Raw genomic sequence first — 21,113 nt, 5'->3', positions numbered from 1 at the left:
GTCATCAATACAAGCGTTAATTATCTATTGCACAGGCCTAATAAAAGTTGGATAAATTACTTACTACCTCAGATAACAGGAAATAAGACAACTTACATATTGAGTTGTTAAGGGTGTACCTTATAGGTATCCAATGGGAAATAGATAGATAGATTGATTAGTCATCCGGCAGGCCAGTGACTTGAAGCGATATTCCATACCAGGCCTGCCAGTTGAGCATGGCCATCCCAAGCAGATCTGATGGTAGACCAGTGTCACGTTCGAGGACTGTCTTTAGGGTTGTACGAGGCCAGCCAACTTTACGCCTCGCCTCAGGTTCCCATAGGAGGGCCTGAGCTGTGGGTTGATCATGGCGGAATACGTGGCTATGCAATGTTAGACGGCGCTTGGCAATTAATGATAGGCGCGGTAAGGAGCCATACAACCGATCGTTTGTCCAACGTTCGTTCCAACTGATGTCAAAAACTTTGCGAAGCATACATGTGTAGGTGCCATCCAGAGACTTCTCTTGTGCTTTCGTAAGAGACCATGACTCAGATCCATAGAGAAGGATAGATTCGACCGAGGACTTAAAGACCCTGGTTTTTGTTTCTCTAGAAAGAGGGGAAGCCCAAACCTTGACTAAAGAGTTAAGGGCACCCCAAGCTTTGGCCTTTCTTGTGTTGTTGTCATGCACAGTGTTTGTCCAACTGCCAAGATATTGGAAGTCTTCTACCTTCTTGATTTCGGAGCTATCCAACGTGTGGAGAGAATGATCTGATGAAGGATTAAAATTCTTTTTTTTTTTTTTTAAATGGGAAATAGAAGTTCCTTAAATACAATGCATAATCAAATGCAAAATTATTCATTATATTAACATGAAAACGGGCCACTATACAAAACATACACTGAGACAAATATAAACCGTACACTCAATATAAAAAAAAAAAAAAAGCTTCGATTAAATGCCTAATAGATTAATAGTAAGCAATTATTGGATGAAGTTGAACAAGATATCATGATTAGTTAGTGGTGATGCTGAAGGCCGAGGCAAATGTTTGCTTGCGAGACACTAATAAATCATGATAATTTTGTGAAAACCGAGTTCAATACTTGTTTTATCATAATGTTTTTTTTTAAATACTGATTTTAAAAAATACTGTGCATGAGCAGACCATTATTTGTAGGCAGTTATTTACAGTTCGCTCAGCCAATCAAAATAATGTTATAAAAAATAATTTGAATGATAATGAGAATTAGCTGCAGCTAACAGGAATGTAGTTGAAATCACAGCCTGTGCAAATCAATGGGAAACCTGGATGGGTTCTGATAAAGTGTCTCGAAATCAGGATGGCATAATCGGATACATCGTTTGACTCATTTAGTCTGAGTGCGTAATAAATCATTTGCCTCAATCCGTGTTACCTTCTGCCGATTTAAGTCCTCGGACACATCATGTATTCTTCACCATATAGCATCATGGGAAATCAGGATTTTTTTTCCAACTGATTTGTGGCAGATTTGAAGCGAGGAGCTCTGTGGTCATGTTGATGGAAGCAGATAAAACAACTGTGTGGGTCTTTTTGCATTTTGAAATGCGACGAGCAAGTATGCATGTAGTGACTGCTCCTGAACAGTGCATGCATTTTTTATCTTTTTTTTTAAGATGTGTCCAGATCCCTTTTTTTTTTTCCAAAAGAAAGCAAAATCAATTGGCGTGTTTTCATACACTACCGGTCAAAAGTTTGGGGTCACTTTGAAATTTCCTTATTTTTGAAAGAAAAGCACTGTTCTTTTCAATGAAGATCACTTTAAACTAATCAGAAATACAACCCCGATTCCAAAAAAGTTGGGACAAAGTACAAATTGGAAATAAAAACGGAATGCAATAATTTACAAATCTCAAAAATTCATATTGTATTCACAATAGAACATAGACAACATATCAAATGTCGAAAGTGAGACATTTTTAAATTTCATGCCAAATATTGGCTCATTTGAAATTGCATGACAGCAACACATCTCAAAAAAGCTGGGACAGGGGCAATAAGAGGCTGGAAAAGTTAAAGGTACAAAAAAGGAACAGCTGGAGGACCAAATTGCAACTCATTAGGTCAATTGGCAATAGGTCATTAACATGACTGGGTATAAAAAGAGCATCTTGGAGTGGCAGTGGCTCTCAGAAGTAAAGATGGGAAGAGGATCACCAATCCCCCTAATTCTGCACCGACAAATAGCGGAGCAATATCAGAAAGGAGTTCGACAGTGTAAAATTGCAAAGAGTTTGAACACATCATCATCTGCAGTGCATAATATCATCAAAAGATTCAGAGAATCTGGAAGAATCTCTGTGCGTAAGGGTCAAGGCCGGAAAACCATACCGGGTGCCCGTGATCTTCGGGCCCTTAGACGGCACTGCATCACATACAGGCATGCTTCTGTATTGGAAATCACAAAATGGGCTCAGGAATATTTCCAGAGAACATTATCTGTGAACACAATTCACCGTGCCATCCGCCGTTGCCAGCCAAAACTCTATAGTTCAAAGAAGAAGCCGTATCTAAACATGATCCAGAAGCGCAGACGTCTTCTCTGGGCCAAGGCTCATTTAAAATGGACTGTGGCAAAGTGGAAAACTGTTTGTGGTCAGACAAATCAAAATTTGAAGTTCTTTATGGAAATCAGGGACGCCGTGTCATTCGGACTAAAGAGGAGAAGGACGACCCAAGTTGTCATCAGCACTCAGTTCAGAAGTCTGCATCTCTGATGGTATTGGGTTGCATTAGTGCGTGTGGCATGGGCAGCTTACACATCTGGAAAGACACCATCAATGCTGAAAGGTATATCCAGGTTCTAGAGCAACATATGCTCCCATCCAGACGACGTCTCTTTCAGGGAAGACCTTGCATTTTCCAACATGACAATGCCAAACCACATACTGCATCAATTACAGCATCATGGCTGCATAGAAGAAGGGTCCGGGTACTGAACTGGCCAGCCTGCAGTCCAGATCTTTCATCCATAGAAAACATTTGGCGCATCATAAAACGGAAGATACGACAAAAAAAAGACCTAAGACAGTTGAGCAACTAGAATCCTACATTAGACAAGAATGGGTTAACGTTCCTATCCCTAAACTTGAGCAACTTGTCTCCTCAGTCCCCAGACGTTTACAGACTGTTGTAAAGAGAAAAGGGGATGTCTCACAGTGGTAAACATGGCCTTGTCCCAACTTTGACATGTGTTGTTGTCATGAAATTTAAAATCACCTAATTTTTCTCTTTAAATGATACATTTTCTCAGTTTAAACATTTGATATGTCATCTATGTTCTATTCTGAATAAAATATGGAATTTTGAAACTTCCACATCATTGCATTCCGTTTTTATTTACAATTTGTACTTTGTCCCAACTTTTTTGGAATCGGGGTTGTACACTCTATACATTGCTAATGTGGTAAATGACTATTCTAGCTGCAAATGTGTGGTTTTTGGTGCAATATCTCCATAGGTGTATAGAGGCCCATTTCCAGCAACTCTCACTCCAGTGTTCTAATGGTACAATGTGTTTGCTCATTGCCTCAGAAGGCTAATGGATGATTAGAAAACCCTTGTACAATCATGTTAGCACAGCTGAAAACAGTTTAGCTCAGGGCTTTTCAAAGTGTGGGGCGCATCTCCCCTAGGGGGCGCAAGAGTTCTTCCGGGGGCGGCAACGTGAGGAAAAATAAACCAGAATAAGTTACTATTGCGGACATTTAGCGAACTTCAGCTAGCCTTTGCCAAAGACAAAATGGATTGATTTTTAGTACCTAAAGCTACAGTGAGTGAGGAGACAGAGTCTGGGCCAAGCAAAAAAAGAAGGAAGTCTGACCACGATTATTTAAAGTTTGGATTTTCATGGACTGGATCTGAAGATGCTCCACTGCCACAGTGTGTTGTCTGCCAAGAGGTGCTAGCTAACGATGCTGTGAGATGTTTAAAATGTGTAAAACAAGATGTTTTTTTTAAAAAAGCACAGATGTTTAAAATGTGTAAAACAAAGCACGTTTAAAATGTGTAAAACAAAATGTTTTTTAAAAAAAAGCACAGATGTTTTAATAAAGCTCATATGTTTTAAATGTGTAAAAAAAGATGTTTTCAAAAAGCACAGATGTTTAAAGTGTGTAAAAGAAAAAAATAAAAATGTGTACAACAACCATTTTTTAAATACGAATGGAACATTAAGTATAGCAACAACAAAAATTGTAGGGGGGACGCTGTTGTTTATTTGCTCTCTGGGGGGGGGGGCTGACCCTCCCACACTTTGAAAACCCCTGCTTTAGCTCTTTAGAGAAGCTATAAAACTGACCTTCCTTTGAGCAGATTGAGTTTCTGGAGCATCACATTTGTGGGGTCGATTAAATGCTCAAAATGGCCAGAAAAATGTCTTGACTATATTTTCTATTCATTTTACAACTTATGGTGCTAAATAAAAGTGTGACTTTTCATGGAAAACACAAAATTGTATGGGTGACCCCAAACTTTTGAACGGTAGTGTAGCTTTGTCTCTAAATGGACTACTTTATGAATTTCAATGGCTTTATGCTTTCTGCAGCCAAACACCACACACTGACGTCTGTACAAACCATGCTTGTCATTTTCATTTACCTTGCGTTTTTTTTTTTCTGGTCTTTTATAGAATGAGGGAACTTCACTCCATTAGCAACAACTGTTTACAGATGAATTAATGCCAAAATTAACAAAATTTGATTGAACAATTGGACACAATATGTCCGAATTTTTCACTGGCTAAAACAGCTACAGGGACTGTTTATTTATTTTTCCTTGTTTGAGGAAAAAAAAAAAAAGAATTTGCTTTATTGATGTATTTTCCATGGTTTTCTATGCTATGTTTTATCATTTGCATTTAGCAGCATATTTTTTCTTCCCAGCAGTCCGCACCAAAATCAGAAAGGGTTCGCATCCCATTCCTGAGTCGCAACGGACCAGTTGAGAAACAAGGACTTAGAGTATCCAAATTCCTTTGTGCACTTTTCTGCCTAAAAATAATTTCAATCTTCAAGATTAAAGTATGATTAAATATTTGTGTCTATACAATTGTGTGTGCTGGTCTCCAGGGCCACGACACAATGAGCTTTTCGGAGTAACATACTGTGTTCTCTGGTATACTCTACAGAAAGGTCACAGAATCATATCTTTAAAACTGACAGAGTTGATTTTGAAGCAGTTAGTGGTGAGCAAATGAGATAATCTCACATGATTTCTATGGCAACATGAAAAGGTCTGTTGGTGGTCATCTGCCAAGTCTGTCAGTCAAGTAGCTCTTTCTATTAGAGTAGGTGGTACTTGACAGTGTTCCCAAAAAGCATAACAGACTATCTCGCAAATGTATGAGTAGTAACAAGCATTGAAAATGTGTCTTTATAAAGCAGATTCAAATCTATAACTTTTCATATAGATTTAGATGTCGATTTTTGAGATAGATATATGACAGAATCTCTTAAAAGCTGTTCTTATGGAGTTGTTCCCCAATCACTAAAGTAATACAGTAAAAACTAATTCTGGCTATTGACACTTTCCTGAAGGTTTTGTGGTACCCATGTATGAGCAAGTGGAAGAGAGGCACTTCCATAACCACCTGAAAAGGCAATTCCAGCTCTTAAAGCTAGACGGCCTTTTGAGTTCATAAAATTGGTGAAATTTAATTTTTTTAGCTTTTGCCATAGGAAGATATATATATATATATATATATATATATATATACACACACACCCACACCCACCCATCCATCATGGCATGGGAAACCACAACAGCTTGCGCCAATTACAGTGGCCCCATTGTACCAAATCTGCATGTCTTTGGACTGTGGGGGAAACCGGAGCATCCAGAGGAAACCCACGCGGACACGGGGAGAACATGCAAACTCCACACAGAAAGGCCCCTGGCGGCCGTGAGGTTCGAACCCAGAACCTTCTTGCTGTGAGGCGACAGTGCTAACCACTACACCACCGTGCCGCCCGAGGGAATTTAGTTCCCTCTGAAATTTGGTCATTGTGATACATGACCAAATGTGTCATTCTGTAATATCTCCAAAAATAAATAAATAAAATAAACCCAGGCCATTCTGTGGCTGGGAAGTTATTTAATTTGAGAGGATTCCCGAGCAAATAACATGCATGAGATCACTTGCTTTGTGCAGTCAAACAGACAGAGGAAGTCCGTGTGCGCATGCGCAGGTTTACCATCTTCTTCTTTTGGGTTTTACGGCAGCTGGCATCCACAGTGTTGCATTCCTGCCATCTACAGGTTTACCTTGACGGTGCACTGACAGTTCCATCATTCTGTCGCTAAACGAACGGCTGACCACACCGAGGTGCTCGCTGAGCGCCGATATTTATTAGTTTGGTCCTGCGTTTCCTTTCCTTCGCAACATAACGTCTTTTCTTCTCGCTTTCTGTTACTGTAGTCGGTCTTTCACGTTTCATTCACACACTCATGTCCTCCATTTTTCTCTCCTGTTTCAAATTTATATCCCACAATGCCTTGTGTGAACGAGGAAAGCCCACCACGTGATGCATGATGTAGTATCTTGAATTGGCTCATGGTGAAGCAGGAAAAAATAACGGCGCATTTACGACCACGTGGCAGCAAATTCATTAATTGCTCCATTTTTAAAAAAAGCTAACAAAATTGGAAGTCTGTGATTCGAATTCAGTAGCTTTCAGTCCACTAAACAAAAATAACTGGGTGTCAGGGAAAATTCTTTTTATGACCTACACTTGAAAAGTCTGAAAGGCAGTACAGCTTTAATGAATAAATTGTACAGATTCAGAAGTAAATTTACAAATACACGTGACTGAGGAATTTATAAAAGCTTTCTACAAAAATGTTTTGCATAAACATATACTGACTGATTAAAACAGTCAGACTAAGAAAACAGGTTCTGCGTTCTGTTCTCAGGACAGGGGAAATGCGTTTAAACTGTGAGAATCATACGCATATTAGAGATAGAGATTTAGGTTGGGGAAAAAAAATTTAAGTCTTCCTTTAAGCTATGAGAAAGAAATGAAGGCTCTCTCACCAGCAGGACTTGTCAGGCCTTTGCCTTGTTGCCGCCGCTTGGCGTCGCTGAGAATGTCGATGATTAGTGTAGCAAATTCTCGTGCGTTAAAGCGTGCCAATTTCTGTCGACCCTGTGGAGAAAGAGAGGAAAAAAAAAAAAAGACTTTGAGACTGCTGCATTCAAAATGTAAAGCGTACAGTAAACGTGTCGGTGCTTAACTCGGCCACACATTCTTATTAGTTTTAATATAAAATTTTTAGAAAACAAGCTAAAAGTAGTGTTAATATGGTTGACGTGGCAGTGTATACAATGTTTGACTAACTGCACGTGTGAGAAAATCATCCCACATGATTTATAAACACAGAACACAGCAAACAGGAAATGCTCTGATTGGCTAATCAGCGCATGGAAAACATGCTGCACGCAGAGTCACAAAAGTTTATTATCGTCAAGGCAACAGTGTTAGCAGAGCAAGAAAAAGTACAAGAGAAAGTGCGAGTTAAAGAGTGGAAATGTTGAGTAAAGGAGGCTACCAGTCATCCTGCCCTCTTTCCCTCTCCTTCTTTCCTTCTGTGCAGTGGCTAGCAAAGGCCCTATGTCATTGTAAAACCACAAACTATTTTTAGACCCAGGCTTTTATGTACCACACTACTCCTCTCTCCATACAGCACAAATATCAAGGCAGCTCTGCCCTTCTTTTTTTTTTTCCTGCTAGAGTCCTCCTCAGTCAAAGTCTACTGGATCCAGGCTCGTTCATCAACATTTGGACCGCTCTCTCACTGGTTCTTCACAACAGGCTGGCTGATGGCAAACTTGTGTGTGTGTGGATTACCTGGTTGCGTGTGGCCGAATATTCAGGGTTGACGGGCAAAAAGGGAACAGCACTCCTCTCGGTAACCAGCGTACTATGGTTCTGAGTCGTTAGCCACACTGTGAGCAAGACAGAAAAACAGAGCATTAGCAGAAAGTAAGTAAGTATGTGGAAGAATATTAAAAGCAAGGTCATCTATCGCCCACTTTGACTCCCACTCACAGTCCTACACAGATGCAGCATGTTTGAAAGAAAGCTCACTTAAAAAGAAATAAATAAATGAAACAGGCTGCTTGCTTTTTTTTTTTTGTGTGTGTGTGTGTGTGTGTGTGTGTGGCCCCTTCCCTTTTACCTAGTGCTGCTTACCTGCAGAGACTCGGCCTGCAACCCCAGCTGCCACGACTCCTGCCTCACAGAGGAGGAAGGAGGGAGCAAGAGACAGAAAGAAAGAGAGGAGGAGGAGGAGGAGGAGAGTAGTCCTGAGGCACTCTTTCACTGACTCACTTGTTCTTGTGCTTGTTCTCTCTCTGTCTCTCTCTCTCTCTCTCTCTCTCTCTCAAACCCGCCTCCCTCCCTCCCTGCAGCTGGACTGCTTGGCCAGTGCCTTCTATAGTCAATGTTTATACAACATCAAGTGATGAGAGGAAAAAAAATAGAGAAAAAAAAAAAAAAAGACGTGTCATACCCGCATCATTTTCCCGACGGTCCACCTCATCATAGACGTCCATGGCCAGCTCCTCAAACAAGCGGTTATTTAGCTGTGTGTGACACAAACAACATATCAATACACGGCATTACATTTCAAAGGACACCAGAATGAAATGCTGAGGCTCTCCAGCAGCACAGCAGAGAGGTGTGCAGACAGACAGACAGACAGTACAAGCACATGGGAAAAGCACTGCAAACCAACAAATCATTTAAAGACTACAGAACTGATCAAATACGTATTTACAAATCTTCCACTACGTCACGCCAGTGTCTTGAAAAGACATCTACCGCTTTTTTGCTAAATGATCAACATGGACTCAAGCCATGACACACCCTCCTTTTCCACCGACACGGTGCCGATGCTGGAGCCAAACTTTTGTGCAACTCCATGTGAGAGTTTAATAATCCATGGCCTAATAACAACAATCACAGTAGTTTACAAAGTTATAAATCTAACTGGGAACATTGTCCAAAATCAAATGCTTTGACCTACGCATTTTTAAAATCTGGAGCTACACGAAAAGAAGTTTTGTTGGCACTAGCACATGCAATTTGTTGCCAGAAACTTGTTTGTTGCATAATAACCTTCAAATCCCTCGCACTGCTCAGGCCTAACTTTGAGTTACTCAAGTTGTTTTCATGGCAACCAAATGATGGCAGCAAAACACCCCGATACTCCAAGTTCACAGTTTCAGACCATGGTCAATTTTGCAAGCTGAAAACTGGTTCCTGCGGTGGAGAAGTGCAAAGTGGTTCTAGATCAGGTGCATGCTCCAGAACCAGCACCTTGTTGGTGGAAAAAAGGGCTAAGAGAGGCAAGTACTCTCACCTACATCCTGAATACTCACCGCTTGAAGCTTCTTCTTGGCAGCCTTGGCCAGTTCAGACAGGTCCAGGCTACACAGACACAAAAGACACAGACACAGGAGTAAAAGGACACCGGAAACATACAGACAGAGAAAGATGAGGAGAGACAGCACAAGAGAGAGAGAGGGATAGAGAAAGGTGAGGGTGGATGGATGGAGCATGACATTGGGGCAGGAGAGGTGTCAGGGTCAGAAAGAAAAAAACAGGCAGAACAGGAGCTCAGGTTTGATGAAGTACTCTCAAACATCGTACTCTATATCTATTAAGTGAATTGGCTGTTGAGGTGCCAACAGATACAAGATCACAAGCGGGATGAAAAGCAGAAAAACCAAATTAATTGATTAGGAAAATGTCACAGATATTTAAGTTTCAAATCCCATCTGAAGACAGACTGGTGCTCAATTCGCCTGCTTCATCTCTCCAGACACTGGCATCCAAATAAAGGACATATGGGGGGGGGGGGGGGGGGGGGGGAAGAAAGAAAGAAAGAAAGAAAGAAAGAAAGAAATAAAGAGAGAGAGAGAGAGAGAGAGAGAGAGAGAGAAGGGTTATGGAAAGGGGAATAAGAAGAAGGTGAGATACCTCTGTGTTGGGCACTTAGGGCGCGCTCTGCCTCCACAAAGAGCAGCAAGATGGAGAAAACAGAGAATGTGTGAGAAAGACAGCCAAAGAAAGATCAAGATATACACACAGAGACACAGGGACAGAGAGAGAGAGAGAGAGAGAGAGAGAGAGGGGAAGTAAGACAGAGAGATGGATTGACCCCCATATAAACACTCTTGCAGTACAGGTCAGTTAAGTGTGACTGTCAAACATCTTGCTGTGAGCAGCAGAGGTGATAAAACATCAGACAGCAGTCAGCCTTAAAGCAGGAGTGTGCACTGATGTCAAGTGACTGACGGCATGGCGCAACCTGCTGGCCAACACATTCAAATACAAATCGCTGACACGGCAGCTTGGGACTGTGCGTCTACTGTGAGACAGCAGTATAGTGAAGGAGGCACAAGTAGAATACATCATGCAATGGCAATCAAAACTTTACCATCATAAGTGTGATCAATCCTGCGCATACAGCTACATAAGTCAGAATTATATTCAGGTAAAACCCAGTCAGAAAACAGTTATCCACACCTGTCTGCCATCTGAGGGATGATATAATGTCCATTCTTGTGATCTGCAAAATAGAGCAGATAGAATGTTACAGTTCATCAACTAATCTGTGATTACTAGGATTTGTCATACAGGGTTTTTACCTTTTTCTCATGACAACAAGGAGTGCTCCGAGAGCACAATATCCCCCGCTGGCAACTATATCTATGCTGTAAGTGCTTAATACGCCCTCATGAAACTGTCAAAGTACAATTTTGGTAATCAAGAGCCATAACTCTGGTAAAATATGACTGAACTGAACGAAAGTGCAATATGCGTATTACCGACATATAACAAAGAATCCTGTCAAGTTTCGTGAAATTCCTCCAAAATTTGCGAGAGGAGTTGATTTCAGAAGGCGAGTACCCTTTCCAGAGCAGACGGACGTTGCCATAACATCCCTTTTTGGCCAGCAAGGGATAAAAAGTCAAACACTTGCAAGATTTCTTTCAAGACTGACCCCAACACTTTGCAGTCTCCCTAACAGAGGTGGACAGAGTACCCAACTTCATTACTTAAGTCAAAGTACAGATCCCACTGGTCAAATGTTACTCCGATACAAGTGAAAGTTGTCCAGTCAAATTTTTACTCAAGTACTTGCTTTTAAAAATACTCAAGTACATTTTCTGTCAACGCATTGTTGTATTACTGCCACCAGCCTTTCAACAGGGGTGCCGCGGCACCCTGGGGTGCAGTCTGGCTTCGTTAGGGGTGCCGTCAAAAAATTATATATTCTAACATTGAAATAAATAAAATGAATTAAAATTCAAAAAAACGATAGTTACACTAATGCACATCATCGCCGCCTCATGCATCATCAAAATTTGTCGCACAGCCCCCTTTCCTATGTCACGACGTCACTGCCGGGGTCAGTGTACGGTCAGCATGACTGCGTATATTTTATATGGGGGTGCCTTGAGAATTTGCATACTTCTGAAGGGTGCCGTGACTGAAAAAAGGTTGAGAAACGCTTACAAAACCTAACGCCTCTGAAGCAACCGACTGGATTCACTGGATTTGCAAAATGAACACATGCTGTGCCATCATAGCGGTTTAACATTAAGCTAGCTAGTCAGTGACGCGCCACCTGACATGCTAGCAAATTCTTTTCAAACTCAAAATCATATTGGGTAGCTAATGTTACTAGAAAAGAAAGATTTCTACATTCTGTTTATTTGGCAAGATTATGCTAAAACATTTCTGATAAGTTAACGTTATTCATGTTAGTGTAACTCCGTTTTTACAGGCTAACTAACAGTGTCCAAGTTAACTAGCCATGTGTAAACGTTAGCCGTGGACAAGGCTACAGCAACTTGGCGGGCAAATCCATAGAAAGTCATTTGACTAACCAGACTGCATAGCTATTGCAACGTTATCGCTAGCTCTAAAAGCATAGACAACTTCACTGCAAGCTTTCTCTTGGAATAAAATGTTTACATGCCTCAATATGCTTCTGCAGGTTGGATGGGGAGTTTTTATAGGCCGTGACATAGTTTGTTTTAGGCAAACAAAGCAAATGTTTAAAACGAAATGAATCTTTAATCCTTTCAAGGTCCCATGGCATGAAATTTTCACTTTCTGAGGTTTTTTAACGTTAAAATGAGTTCCTCTGACCTTCTTAAGTCACCCCGGTGGCTAGAAATTTCATAATGTGTAAACCAAACTATGCCCAACATTTGAGAATGGCGCATCAAAACAGCGCGTTGATAAGCTCTTCCCTTTACTATGTCAGCAAGGGAGATGATCCCCACGCCCCCCCTCTGGATTCCCACCCACTGTATGAATTGCCCGCCCAGTTGTAGTGAGGAGACCATAGAGGACACAACATGGCGTCACCTAAGCGAGCGAAACATGGAAATTGCACTGTACATGGATGTGACAACACAGAAAAGAGTCTGTTTTTACTGCCGATGGGAGAGCCCCTGAAGACGCAGTGGCTTAATTTTATTTACTTCAATAATACACCGTCGAGTCTACCTAAGACGGTGTATGTTTGTCGGAAGCATTTTCCTGATGAATGTTTCCACAACTTGGGACAGTACAGGGCAGGTTTTGCACATCAACTGTCACTGAAGCCTGGGTCCGTACCAAGCATCCCTGCCGCATCAGCAACAAACACCGAACAAGTAAGTGTATAACTGTTAAGTAATTTTGCCGTGTTTTAAAATCGGTGCCACGTTAGCCTTGCAATGGCTACATTAGCTGTGCAGCTAACCGCTTCCTGCAGTTAGCCAGGCGCACTGCACTACAAAACCAAAAAGCATGCAGCATGCTCTGTTATAATAGCCAATCAAAACAGTTTTTACAAAGACACCCACATTCTTTTTTTTAAGTCACTCGTTCATTTTATTTGTTTGTTTGTTCAGTAAAAACCCAAACATTTGTTGAATTTATTTTATTTCCTCGCGTCGCATCTTAATGACGTCAGCGCGCGGTATTTTTCCCTTCGCGGTTTGTTCCTTCTCTCTCGCCATAGTAAGACACCCACATCCGCTTGTTCTGACCCACTGGAGGTAGCGGCACAGTGCTGTTAGCCAATCAGAGGTAACACGTTTACATGTCATGAATATTAATGATAAGACCCACCCCCACCCTTCCCCGCCTCCTGCTTCTCATTAGCAAAACGACACACTGGGAAAAGCGCTGAAATGGGGCTTTCTCCCAGGAGGCTATATCTACGTGCCGAGGGTTCATTTCGAGAAAGGCTGCGGATATAACATCCGGAAACCTCCACGAGCCCGTTTAAAGCATCAACAAACCACCATGCCATGGGTCCTTTCAGAAAACCGAAACATGGGTTCTAGGTATGGCAATGAGTGTGTGCGTTTTCCCCAGAAGAACCACCTCGTTCCATTCTGCCATCAACTGATCGTGTTCAAAGAACTTGATTTTATAGTCTATGGACGTGACGTGACCCTAGTGATTACTGATGGGCTGTCTCAGGGTCACCTGCGAAAAAAACAATCATGTTTTTAAAAAAGAAAAAAACATCCACTTTCAAAGCTGCTTCATAGTAACGAGGACCTTGACAGAAATGTAGTGGAGTAAAAAATCCCATATTTGTCTTTCAAAATGTAGTGAAGTTAAAGTCATAAGTTTCCAAAAAAATAATACTCAAGTAAAGTACAGATACTCAAAAAGCGCACTTAAGTACAGCACTCAAGTAACTGTACTTCGTTACTGTCCACCTCTGCTCCCGAAGCTCAGTTTTCTTGCAAACGTTTCATGAAAAGGGAGAGCATGAAATGAGCTACAGTATGCTACACTGGTGCAGAAAATAAGGCCATGTCTGACAACAGATTCAGAATTCTAAGACTTTGGGTTTTGGCATCTTGGGTCTTCCAAATTGTTTCCATACTTTCTTAGGTGTGGAATTTCGTCCTTAAATTCTGTCCTTTTCCAGACCTGGGTAGGAACGCTGCATAAGAGTTAATCCAGACTGAGGTCTTCCTCTACTCTGAGAGGAGCAGCTGAGAGTTTACCTGGACGACGGCCACACAGATAGAAAGCCAGCCTGTCTGTTAGCTCGTACTGACATTCCACCAAGCGCTCAGCTAACTCCACCTGACCCGCCTGCCTGTGTAGCAAACACAACAGGGGGAGAGAAGTATGTGTGAGACAAGAGCCAGCAAACATGCAAGAGGAACACAATCAGCCAAGGAGAAGAGAAATTGGATTAGACTGTCTGTCCAGTGGATTCTGATTAAGTGCATGTGTACCTGGCATAATCCATGGGTGTGCGTCCGTTGATGTCTGGCGCTCCGGGGTCAGCTCCGTACACCACAAGCAGCTCAGCCTGCAGGACCTGACCCGCTTTAGCAGCCACATGCAGAGGAGTGGTGCCTTTCTCCTGCAGTGTGAGGAAGGGAGAGAGAACATGAGCTTATAGCTACAGCACCCCAGGCCACTGAGATGAGACTGGTATACTAGTGATACTGAGCTGAAGTGTAGCTGGATTTCCATACACCTGTTTTTGGTGCGCACGTGTGTTTGTCCATGATTGTGTGGGGTTGCAGTATATAATTTGGAGTACTTTCTGAAATTTGATGATGATGATGATGATGATGATAGTTTATTTCAAACACGTAAACAAAATGAATAAATAAGCAGAAAACAAGAAAAGCAAAACAGCATTTGCACAAGAACACGTAAAAAGCCACTAAATTAGAAAATAAACCATAAATAATATAGGTAATAATAATAAATCAAAACAAAAGAAAACAAAAATACAAACAAGGACGCACTAAGCAGTTTTGAGTTTACATGTCTGAAAAGGAGTGGGCTGAAGTAAAAACTTATTTAAATCCCACCCATCATCTTTAGTCAATATAAAATGATTATCTAGCTTCCTTATTTATTTATGTTTACACACACACACACACATATATATACACATACATACATATATACACACACACATATATACACACTATCACACACACATTATATATACACACACACACAAAATATATATATGTGTGTGTGTGTATATATATTGTGTGTATATGTGTATGTATGTATGTATATATGTGTGTATATATGTGTATATATATATATATATATATATATATATATATATATATATATATATATATATATATAGTGTGTATATGTGTATGTATATATATATATATATATATATATATACATACATACACACACACACACACACACACACACAATTCTCTATGACTATATCATATAATTAATTATATATATCCATATGTCTACACAAGTTTACTACTAATACCACGCTCACAATGGAGAACAAGATAAAAACAAAACAAAAATAGACGATGACTCAAAAAAGAACAAAATTAAAAAAATAAATAAACAGCCAGTTATGATTAATCCCCTTCATCCTGACACCCCACAAACAGAAATACAAAAACTTTTCTTGGTTGTGCGCACCCTATAATTTTTAAATTTAAATAAACCCCTTAAATTATAACTCCCTTCTCTTTCAGTGAACAGTTTTTGAATATTATGTGGTAGTTGATTATTGTTTGCTTTGAATAATATTTGTGCCGTTTGATAGTCCACCAGATCTGCAAATTTCAGTATTTCTGACTGTAAGAATAATGTATTTGTATGATCCCGATAACCAGCCTTGTGTATAATCCTTATTGCTCTTTTCTGGAGAATGAATAATGAATGTATTGTATTTTTGTAATTATTGCCCCATACCTCTGCGCAGTAACTTAAATAAGGTGAAACCAGGGAACAGTAAAGAATCCGGAGTGAATTGTGATCTAGAAACTGTTTAACTTTAATATCGCATTACTTATTGATACTTTGGATTGTATGTTTTTATATGTGGTTTCCAGCTGAGTTTTTCATCAATAGTTGTTCCAAGAAATTTGATTTCCTTAACTCTTTCTATAATAACCCCATCTATTTGAATATTTGTGTGTTTGTTTTGTTGTTACCAAATAATATTACTTTGGATACTTTCTGAAATTTGTTTACATTTTGATGGAAATATTCCTTATCAACAGGGGAGGAAGACATTAATAATGAACAGTGGGAAGAACAAATAACAGAACAGCAACTGAAATACCACTGGGGCATCCTAAATTTATCCTAGTGTTTAAAAAATAAAAAGGGTTCAGTATTCCATTATAACTTTTAACCATAGTGACCCTTTAGTGCAAAAGAACCTTGTTTCTAACTTTTCTTTTTGAATAGCGAATGTGTATGGAGTATTAGCAGTGCCAAATATACTGAAAATTATAAGATCCATAAGCCTCAGAAATCTAACAGTAATTGTAAAAATATCATAATTTAAAGTAAACTAGGTTTTAAAGGAAAAAAATTATTTCAAGCCTTATTGCTTATTTTTCCTATTTTGCTCATATACAGGGTTTCTTCTTTGACAGGTGACATAAGTCTAAGTGCCTCATTTCCATCATTAGTGTGAACATTAGTGATATGACCCATTACTGCAGGAGTGACAAAATAACGAACTAGTAAACACAAGTATTTATCAGAAAGATTATCAAAATAATTTTGGCTGGGTGCCACTACCTGCTGTTGGTAAAGATTTACATAACGTGATACCCAGCTGGTTTGGGTTATGAAACCTGTATGACCGTTAAATATGTGCTACTCTTGGCCAGGGCTTTGAACCGGTTCAAGGAACGAAAACCGGGAACTTTTTCCATTTCACATGGAACAGAAACGAAACCAGAAACTTTATTATTTTTTATGTTCCGGAACAGAAACGCTTATTAAAAATAATGGTAACCGGTTAATACCGGTTTTTATTTCGTTCCTCAAAGTTTCCGTAGCCTACAAATAAAGTCATTCTTCTCCTGCGCAAGTTTCTATGACCCGCTGGGGTTCACTTCCTGTGTGACGTTCGCTGAATGGAGAGAGCAGGAGGGTGGACTACTATCACGTCTCCACATCTTAAATAAGAGGTAAATATTGCAGTCTATCGTTCTTCAAAAACGTCAATTTCAAACACGATATCAATATATTTGTCCACGTTAATGAGAGGCTCGCGTTAAATGACGTTAACCTCTGTTAGCCTATCAATGCATAGGGCCTGACTAGCCTTTGGTAACACACTAAACGAATTATCTTTCATTTTTGGCACTTTTTTCTGTTTGTGTAGATGGGAAGACATACTGAGAATCCAAATCGCCAACATTTGAAATAATTGTTTTGAATTATTTCTTGTCTTATTTAATGAAGGTTGTAATAGAATTAGGCTACATTTGGCTTAAGCTGGATGAGACAGAGACATAATTTTATAGCCATTTGTTAAACAGCTGACAGGGAATGTAATTAACCGTTCCGGGAACAAAATTTTTTTGTTCTAACCGGTTCGGGAACATCTATTTCATGGTGGAACCCAAAACCGGAAACGTTAAAATTCTGTTTCTGTTCGGAACGAACCAATAGGAAAAAAATTCTGGTTCAAAGCCCTGCTCTTGGCATACACCATTTCACCATGTTCGGTCACGCTCACTCACTGAGTGCACAAGGCTAAACGTTAGAGTTTAAAGCTATCAAAATGACCAAAAGTCATCCTGCATGTATGCTTTCTTCTAAGACTATCTGCACCCATTATTTAAAAGTAAAATAAAAATAAATTTATTTTAAAAAAAAAAAGAGGATTCCACAGCAAAAGCAGGATTATACATGCAAAATTCTCATAAATTAAAAGAATATATTCAAAAAATATATCTTTAAATTATCAAAAAATAAACAAAACTGCTCATTTATAACCGAATTTGTTTTTGCAATAAATACTTCAATTCTGATACATAATATTTGGCTTGTGACTCATGAGAAGCAAGTACGACGGATTCCAGGGTTTACAGTGTTTTTCTTTCAACCATGTGGCAAATTCGGCTTGCGGTTTCATTTAAATGCCCATCCTTCCATTTTAGATGATCATTAAGATCTCATTAGCCTACATGCTACATGTATTAAGACTTACAGGATGAAAGAAGTTAGCCTGAGCGCCAAGAGACAGCAGTCGCAGACATGTCTCCAGACTTCCTGTCCGCACACTCGAATGCAGTTGCTGTCAGCGGGAGACAGGAAAAGAAAGAGAGAGATTCTGTGAATCTTCTCATCATAGTTCCTCAACAGTAGCAGCCTGCATCATTTTCAAGTAAGACCTCATTAGGAGCTTTCAGGGGCGTAGTGACTTAATTCCTCATATGGGAATAGAACGCCGAAGGGAGATAGGCTTTGCCTCTCATCAGGCTATGTGGACGTTTCCGCATTTCCTCACCTTGCTGAGATCCTTGCTGGTGACCCCATCATCATCACGGCACGGTAGTTTGTGGACAAAGGCTAGCATCTGATACTTGGCGCGAATGAATTCTGACTTGGTGGGGCTATAAGAAGAGGCCAAGAATATGACCAACACATCATATACATACAATATATTAATAATAAAGCAGGCAATGTCTGGTTAATAAATACAAAAAACAAACAAACAAAAGCCTAAGTATCCATTTACCCGTGGCAAATAATGAAGTATTTCTAGCTTTCTAGTTAACATCTATGAGATCAGAGCTATTACTTCACAAAGTACTTCGAAGAAAAGGAAACAGAAGACCCCGTCCCTATCACTGTCCATTTTATCATCCATCTAAACCATCACTCATTATCATCCATCATTTATTACGCCTGCACTTAAACGGGCAACGTTATCTTGACTGACTGATGGAAGCATTAGGAGGACGACCCATTTCTGTTTTCCTCGTCAGTGAGGTTTCATTTCAAAACAATATTTGCTGAAATTAAGGATGCATAATAATAACGATACTGGTATCGGGTCCCAGTCTGATACTGTATACTTATACTCGTTAAAAAAAAAAAAAAATTCTCCAAGACCATCATCTAATACGAGCTGACCCAAGCCTGGCGTATGCTTTTGCACTAAATAAGACAATGACAGTCATTTGAACTTGTTTGGCAATTAATGATGGGAATAAAAACAAAGACTGTAAACTATGGTCTGGAAAAAAAAAAAAGGTCAAAACATCTGTTGGGTTTGACTTACTGGACTTTATCTTGTGGGTTAGGTTTCCTGCGACCACTCTGAACCTGTGCAGGGTCCAGTAGTGAATGCTCCCAAATGGAGTTCGCACCATTACTGGCCAGTGTCTGCACCATCTGAAAGACACACATGGAAATGATGTATCCTGACTGCATGAACTTTGCCTTGATCCGAGTTCTGCATCCGTGTATACCTGTAGTAAGGAAGGTGGCCAGCCGCTGTGGCGCAAATGCTTGACGATGGAGATGTGACGTCCGAGGCTCCGGTGCACAGAGCAGCACTCATCACAGATCAGCACCCCTCTGTTTATACTGCTCCAACCCGGATCTGGCAAGGCAGAGAAACACAATGAGAAAGCACGTCCCATTACTTAATGTCAGCTGCAGTGGTTTTAATGGGCAAAGAAAAATAATAAAAAAGATCTCATGTTGTTTCTACAGAATAAAGTAAACTGACGCATTCGAGTCTGCACTGACATGGAGTTTAGTTATAACTTACAAACTACGCCTACCTAGTACAGGTACTGTACAACTTCTACAGTAAAAACACGGCAACAAATTAAGTTACATCTCTCATTCAGCAGATTCAAATTCAAACTTAGTTCGCATCCTACTTTATACACTACTACTTAAGTGTCTATACAGTTAGGTCCATATATATTTGGACACTGACACAAATTTTGTTTTTTTTACCCGTTTACTGAAACATATTCAAGTTATAGTTATATAATGGACATGGACATAAAGTCCAGACTTTCAGCTTTCATTTGAGGGAATCCACATTAAAACTGGATGAAGGGTTTAGGAGTTTCAGCTCCTTAACATGTGCCACCCTGTTTTTAAAGGGACCAAAAGTAATTGGACAATTGACTCAAAGGCTATTTCATGGGCAGGTGTGGGCAATTCCTTCATTATGTCATTCTCAATTAAGCAGATAAAAGGCCTGGAGTTGATTTGAGGTGTGATGCTTGCATTTGGAAGATTTTGCTGTGAAGAAAACATGCGGTCAAAGGAGCTCTCCATGCAGGTGAAACAAGCCATCCTTAAGCTGCGAAAACAGAAAAAACCCATCTGAGAAATTGCTACAATATTAGGAGTGGCAAAATCTACAGTTTGGTACATCCCGAGAAAGAAATAAAGCACTGGTGAACTCATCAATGCAAAAAGACCTGGACGCCCACAGAAGACAACAGTGGTGGATGATCGCAGAATAATTTCCATGGTGAAGAGAAACCTCTTCATAACAGCCAACCAAGTGAACAACACTCTCCAGGAGGTAGGCGTATCAATATCCAAATCTACCATAAAGAGAAGACTGCATGAAAGTAAATACAGAGGGTTCACTGCACAGTGCAAGCCACTCATAAGCCTCAAGAATAAAAAGGCTAGATTGGACTTGGCTAAAAAACATCTGAAAAAGCCGGCCCAGTTCTGGAAGAACATTCTTTGGACAGATGAAACCAAGATCAACCTCTACCAGAATGATGGAAAGAAAAAAAAAAAAAGTGTGGTGAAGGCGTGGTACAGCTCATGATCCAAAGCATACCACGTCATCTGTAAAACACGGCGGAGGCAGTGTGATGGCTTGGGCATGCATGGCTGCCAGTGGCACTGGGTCACTAGTGTTTATTGATGTGACACAGGACAGAAGCAGCCGGATGAATTCTGAGGTATTCAGAGACATACTGTGTGCTCAAATCCAGCCAAACTGATTGGTCAGCGTTTCATAATACAGATGGACAATGACCCAAAACATAAAGCCAAAGCAACCCAGGAGTTTATTAAAGCAAAGAAGTGGAATATTCTTGAATGGCCAAGTCAGTCACCTGATCTCAACCCAACTGAGCATGCATTTCACTTGTTAAAGACTAAACTTCAAACAGAAAGGCCCACAAACAAACAACAACTGAAAACCGCTGCAGTAAAGGCCTGGCAGAGCATTAAAAAGGAGGAAACACAGCGTCTGGTGATGTCCATGAGTTCAAGACTTCAGGCAGTCATTGCCAACAAA

The 21,113-nt window shown here is 40.2% G+C and overlaps 1 protein-coding gene across 3 annotated transcripts in view; it reads right to left on the bottom strand.

Moving 5' to 3' along the window:
* git1 (G protein-coupled receptor kinase interacting ArfGAP 1) overlaps positions 1–21,113 on the bottom strand; it is a 70,993-nt gene that overhangs the window by 28,427 nt on the left and 21,453 nt on the right. For 2 of the 3 annotated variants that reach the window (XM_060944087.1, XM_060944088.1), the window contains exons 2-13: positions 19,297–19,430; positions 19,107–19,219; positions 18,330–18,435; positions 18,030–18,116; positions 14,299–14,429; positions 14,062–14,156; positions 10,562–10,604; positions 10,013–10,039; positions 9,412–9,460; positions 8,541–8,613; positions 7,877–7,974; positions 7,063–7,174 (exon numbers count right to left, since the gene is read on the bottom strand). In XM_060944087.1, the coding sequence (XP_060800070.1) occupies positions 7,063–7,174; positions 7,877–7,974; positions 8,541–8,613; positions 9,412–9,460; positions 10,013–10,039; positions 10,562–10,604; positions 14,062–14,156; positions 14,299–14,429; positions 18,030–18,116; positions 18,330–18,435; positions 19,107–19,219; positions 19,297–19,430 (1,068 nt within the window). The remainder of the gene's footprint in view (positions 1–7,062; positions 7,175–7,876; positions 7,975–8,540; positions 8,614–9,411; positions 9,461–10,012; positions 10,040–10,561; positions 10,605–14,061; positions 14,157–14,298; positions 14,430–18,029; positions 18,117–18,329; positions 18,436–19,106; positions 19,220–19,296; positions 19,431–21,113) is intronic. The other variant, XM_060944089.1, reaches the window with a different exon arrangement.

This window comes from Neoarius graeffei, chromosome 17, assembly GCF_027579695.1.
Source record: "Neoarius graeffei isolate fNeoGra1 chromosome 17, fNeoGra1.pri, whole genome shotgun sequence".
NCBI classification, from domain to species: domain Eukaryota; kingdom Metazoa; phylum Chordata; class Actinopteri; order Siluriformes; family Ariidae; genus Neoarius; species Neoarius graeffei.
Note: the sequence above shows the minus strand (reverse complement) of the source record. Positions and strands in the feature narration are given on the sequence as shown.